This window comes from Gadus chalcogrammus, chromosome 20 (genome assembly GCF_026213295.1).
Source record: "Gadus chalcogrammus isolate NIFS_2021 chromosome 20, NIFS_Gcha_1.0, whole genome shotgun sequence".
NCBI classification, from domain to species: Eukaryota; Metazoa; Chordata; class Actinopteri; order Gadiformes; family Gadidae; genus Gadus; species Gadus chalcogrammus.
In genome coordinates this window covers 4,847,653-4,853,652 of record NC_079431.1, presented here as the reverse complement: position 1 = coordinate 4,853,652, position 6,000 = coordinate 4,847,653, and the positions used below count along the sequence as shown (strand labels likewise).

General features: G+C 43.4%; 1 protein-coding gene across 1 annotated transcript in view; it reads left to right on the top strand.

Annotated features, from left to right (window-relative positions):
- The first annotated feature begins 4,192 nt into the window (after nt 1-4,192).
- The window catches only part of pdia5 (protein disulfide isomerase family A, member 5), a 37,544-nt gene continuing 35,736 nt past the window's right edge, over nt 4,193-6,000 (top strand). The window contains exon 1 of the mRNA XM_056579713.1: nt 4,193-4,307. Within this exon, the coding sequence (XP_056435688.1) occupies nt 4,242-4,307 (66 nt within the window). The 5' untranslated portion in view covers nt 4,193-4,241. The remainder of the gene's footprint in view (nt 4,308-6,000) is intronic.

The following is a 6,000-nucleotide window of genomic DNA, read 5'->3' as shown; positions in this document are numbered from 1 at the left end:
CATACACACTGAATTTCTTTGGCTTCTTTAAAGGCATGCCGATTGTTTTTCCTGCTCTGCCCTGACCTAATTACCATGTGAATCCTGCCCGAGACCACTTTAAAAGTGTAAATCTCTCTCCCTCGCTGTCGCTCTCGCAACAAAGCTGAGACCAAAAGCAAGGCGGGACCACACTCCGTTCGGTTGCACACGGGCGTGCAGCGAACAGCCGTGCACTACAGTTTGGGCGAACACTGCAACAACACAACCCCTCCAAGCACATGTTTGCCCCATTTTTCCCCACCAGGTAGAAAAAGCCTTGCAACATGCTGTTGTAAGTGGTCTCTCGGACATGTGTCAAGATAAGACGGACATAAACGTTCCGCGTGGCAGCGCTGACTGTACAGGGCTCGTGTCTGGGGATGAATGAGCCCAGTGGAAAGCTACAACTGCAGAATACATGGATTTTTCCGTCATCCAAGACATCCCATATGCTCGTGGGCTTGCTGTCAGCAGCAGGATTGCAGATGCCGGCCATGACCTATAAGTGTTCAAAACATTGGTTCCCATACACTACTACACTTAATAACACACTTCATACACACAAACCCCCCAAGTGGGCCAGGGTGAACACCTGTAGAAGTCCCCCGGGATGCTATACATCTGAAGGGGGTAATGTAGCCATTTCCATGCTGTAGGCTCGGGTTCTGTGGGGATTAAACTTTCATGTCTGCTGTCTCACTCACATGATGCCACCGCAACCGAAATAATTCATACGGCGCATCGTTTCACCATGTGCATCATCGGAAAACTGTAAGGAAACCGCCTTTACGTTGTCTCCACAACCTCCTTTGTTTCTCATTTGATCCCCTAATGGGAGATATCACTCTGCCTTGACTTGAGAGCGCACTACACGTCGCCCACAAAACATGCATACTTTCTGACTCTGTGACAACCAGAGAGAGACAACCGAGGAAGCGGGAGAGAGGCGAGATAAAAGAGACTTGGAGAGGGGGTTGACGGGTGGGAGGGGGGGGGGGGGGGGGCTGAAGGAGACTCTTTTGCTATGAGATGATGGTTCAGTGATGATGATGCCCCCCCCCCCCCCCCCCCCCCCCCCCGTAGGGACCTGTCAAGGGCCCTCATAAGTTCATCAAAGATGAAAACCCCATTTTCCATTTGAATGAACCGGCCCCGGAAACTACCACATATTTTGGATAACAAAAGCGTTAATGGTGCATAAGACAAGCATTTAAGCTAAACAAAACCTATATGTGAATTTATGAATATATGAATATTAGTGGACAAAGAGGGGTGGGGTTCTGGTGTTGAATGTTTTGACAATAACCCCACAAGTCTGTACGGTAGTCAACACAGAAAGGATGAACAATATGAACGCAATGGTTAACTTCTGACTAAAGCCAAAGACACATTTCCCACGCAGTAAAAACGTGTTAAAAGGTTTGACAAACAAATCATCATATCAATATTACCTACTGGTAAATGTTTAAAAAGATGTGGAGCACAGTGGGGAATTTGGTGGAGAATACAAAAGCAAGAAGGTTGAAAAGTTGTTTTGAAAGAAGATACAAAATAGTAACTTTTGATTGAAGGTCAAATTGGTGCAAAACAAAAACATGAGTGCTACTAGGTCAAATCGGATTTGAAAATATTTGCAGTGAAAATGCCCTGGAGGGGAAAAACTGTTGGCGAAGATAAGTTGATAATGTGTTTTACTGAAAACACACTGACCATAATACTCATAAACCAACTTCCCTGAATGCAATATCGCACCTCATTTGCTTGCTGTGCATACCATTCTGTTATCCAATGTATATTTTATTCCAAACAAGCCCACACACAGACTTCATTGATCCAGTCATGATCATGATTTATCCTCAAAAAACGTATTTGGATAAATTATTAATGGATGCAGCGATCGTTTTTGCCGAATCTATAATATTATAGTCCCAGTTTGAGTGAAAGGTCATAAATTAAAGGATAAATGATGCACAACGTCAATAGCACCTGCCAAGGTGTTATTAAAGCGGATCAGCGCTGCACAATACTGCCCTCTGTTGCTCCCTGGGAAAATATTGTGGGAACCTTTTGTTGAAAACTTTTTTCTCACAATTAAATATTATATTATTCGATTTAATTGGACTATTATCATTCTTATTTATTAGACGTGATTCTTCTTCGATATATCTTTTTTTCTCAGTCCTGATTCCGATGGATTTATATTAAATGGAGAGAAAAAATACTCAAAATTAGGCTTAAATAATAATATACTACTTTAGCACATGCCCTGGGTTTTCGTTAAAATCCAGGAGCGAAAACATGAATCGATAAAGGAGACAACATGCAGGCTATGCGATAGGCCTACGTTCATTCCAAAGAGTCGCGCACCGTTCCGTGCGTGAAAGACAGATTCTTGATTTTAAACTAAACGCTTCCAGTTATTACCTTCAAACGACACGACTATTCTGCGGTCTACTCTGCTTATTATAACACGGTAGGCCTACAGTAGACACACAACCACAGGAAGGCTCCGGGGCTATTAAATACAATTCATGAAATCTCCTCAGGCTGGACTCAAAAGCTCTACACCACAGATCGCAACCCAATAACTGAACTACCCGAGCAAATGTGAATCCTTTTATTTGCGGTTTCGCATCCCAAACCCCTCTCCATCCTGCCATGGCACACAGGGTTTCTTATATAAAAAAAAGCCTCACATCCAGTGAGTAAGTTTGAACCAGGGGTAATGTGGCCGGCTCGAGCTGCCCCTGCTATCCCATGCCTCTGATCCTGGGACGGAACGTGAGCAGAAAGTAAAGCTCGGTGGGCATAAAGGAGCTGGGAAACTGCTCGGAATTATACTCACTCCCATCGGGGGGAAATGACCAAAACATAGCCAAAATAACAATAGCAAAGGGAAATAAATATAACCAGTGGCCCAATATCACGGGTTAAACAAAACATCCTTTTGTTTCCAGAACCGCAGGAAAAAGCCTGAGAAGGGTTGAAGCATGGCAAGACTTGGAATTTCCTATTTAGGCGAATAGCTAGGCTACTGATAAACCCATTACACCTTCAATTTGATAAACCAGTGTCCTATAGCTATTCTTTGTGCAATTCAAACATGTTCTCGAAATTATCCAAACACACAATCAGTCCCGAAAAACAACACCAATCTGTCTAAATGTAAGAAGATAACAGTTATAAACCTGCTGGCCAACATTCAAGTCAAAGTCCTATCGCTTTTGCCATAGCATGGTAACAACAATTCGCAATAAAAAGTATTTTAATTTACCTTAAAGTATCTTCCTATTTCCAAATGAGCAGAAATACCAAGGAAAAAAAAAAGCACGCGTGCCCTCAGTTATCGATCTGCTGTCTTCAAAACAAAGTGTTGTATCCTGAGGAGCAGACGTGTCGCTCACAACGACCCGCGGAGAACAACGCGCTCTGCTCGGCGCGAGGCGGGCGATACTACCAGGACGGTCGCAACGCGCCGTGAGAGGGGTGCGCAAGGCAGTTACATTCGTGCACGAGGACGTGCACGAGTGCAACTGGGGTGTCGGAATGGCCGGTCTAACAAAATAAAAGTAATTATGATTAATGGAGGAATAAGCAGGTAGACTAGTGGCGGGTTATCTATGTGTTACTCCAGTTGAATTACGCCCCTGTTTTCTCGTTGTCTGGGATGCTGGGTACCATGGCAATTAGTCTTGGGGTGCCGGCATACCAACAGTTAAATACACTACGATGATTTTTTTTTTTTATATCTATAGGCCTATATATACATCCACGAACTAAAACAGGACAAACAAACGCAACGAGTTCATTTAAGTACGCTTTATGTTATGTGATACATACGACACGTAAAACAATGGTTTATCTTGCCTATTTTGATATTCAGTGCATAGGGAGGTCTGGAGACACGAAGTTGAAAGTCCCGAAAGAGCGACTTGTAATAAAAACGGAGCGACCAATCAAAATCTGTGTAATCACAAAGCATTTATAAAGCGGGACTAAAAATACTATTCATATAAATAAAAGACCTACATGTTATGAAAACGACATGCATTACTTAGAATATAAGTAATGCAAATCCCACACAATCACTGGTCTCGTCGTTTCTATGGAAATAAAATGTAAATTCGATGGACTACAAATCCAAAGAAGCCTTGCGCTCCTTTCACAAAAAACTGGAGAAAGCGGACTGCGCGTGCGTATCCAGACGTGGCAACGGCATCATGGCCTCTAGGAACCGCTACGGTAGTCCGGTGAGGGAGGCAAAAATGTTCATACTGGTATTGCTGGTGAGTCCAAATAATGCATTATGTCCATTGTGTGTGTAGAAATGTAGATCGTCTGACTTATTCGCTGTGTTGAGTGTTTCAGAGTCTGAAATACAAATTAACCCCGTACCGCCCAATTCACGCAGGAGGCAAAGTTGACAGCTTTTGGCCGTTCTAATGGAAAGACTAAACTTGGCCAATGCACTGATTAGATCAATGAATCATGCGTCCCAAATTGAATGCGTTGTCTAGCATGCGATGTTCGTATTCACCGAGCTCCGATATTAGATTAATTGCATGCTTTTAGCTGCATTCTGCTAAATGCTCACATATGTGTACACAACAGAGGCAAAGGCTCCCTCCCGAATGAGCCATAGGTTACATGGTACATTCAGGAGAAATGGATGCGTCTGCATACCTTGGCCATGAGCACTTTGATTGTAGAATGGGATTTAGTATTGGTTCGCTGTGTAATCTACCCAATAATAAATGGCACAGGGGCTACATAGTTGATTACATACACTCACTGATGGAACATTTCGCCGAACTGTTGAAGCTTGTCCAATGTACTCGGCTTAAGTTTTAGCTTGGTCACTGGTAGTGGGTGTAGGCTGCTATAGTGTACGTGAACGTTGGTCTGCCATTAAGAATGGTAGGCCATACGTTATGTCTTAGGAAGATTGTAAGCGCCGTGCAATGCAGTCTTCAATCATTTGTGCAACGTTTTGCACACAGGATTTGATGATTGCTGCTGTATACTTTTTTTCCCCTGCTCTACATCCTGTTAGGGAAGGTAGGCAAACAGAGGTGTGGTGTTTGTCTTATTTCTCCTTCCCTCTTTCTTTTTCCCTCGCTCAATGCCCTATCTTCGTTTTACTAGTAACCCATCAGGGCCGCTTTAAACGTCAGGTGAGGGTGCTGGGCCATTATGCAGATGTGCAGACGGTGAGATAGTGGTCAAGAGAGGGAGGATAAAGTCTTGATTTTCTCCGTTCTCGTCAGCCATAATTATTTCACCCTCATTATAAAAAAAGAGCCATCAAATAATATCTGGGTATCCATGCACACACATTCACTCACTAGCTCACTCACACATATCTGCACCCAGACAATAAACAATGCTAACAACAATGAATGGCTCATTAGTCAGAACTGGAAAAATGCTTGACAAACAGTAACATTACTAATGCTGATTCAGTACTACCTCCTAGACAATCCTGAACCTGGCTGCCATTTAGTAAGCAAATTCGTCACCGTAGATGGAGGCTATGGGCGAGTGAGCTAGACGCCCTGTGCTTCTCGGTAAGCATCAGAGTGAGAGAAGGAAATATGATGTATCTGTGTATTTTCACTGTGATGCACTGTAATTCTGTGAAACCCAATTATAGCCAGGGTTACGGCTTTTGTTGATTGAAAAAACGGCAGAAAACACGGTTATTTTTTTGCGGCACGACACCTGGACATTTGCATGTGGAGGTTGACATTTGCATGGTTTCGTATGTGTTTTCCCTGTATAACAAATCTCGGGCCACCTCCACGCTTGACATTTAACAACTAACTGGAAAACAATTAAATCAGAACATTCTGCGTACAATGCCACAACCGAGGTAGGGGGTAAAGGCTAAGAGCTTCTGTGTCTTAGCCTTTAGGCAGGAGCAGACTGTTGACTGATGGCTTAAGCAGTCACTAAGGCAATGTACTGCTGTGAAGGCTC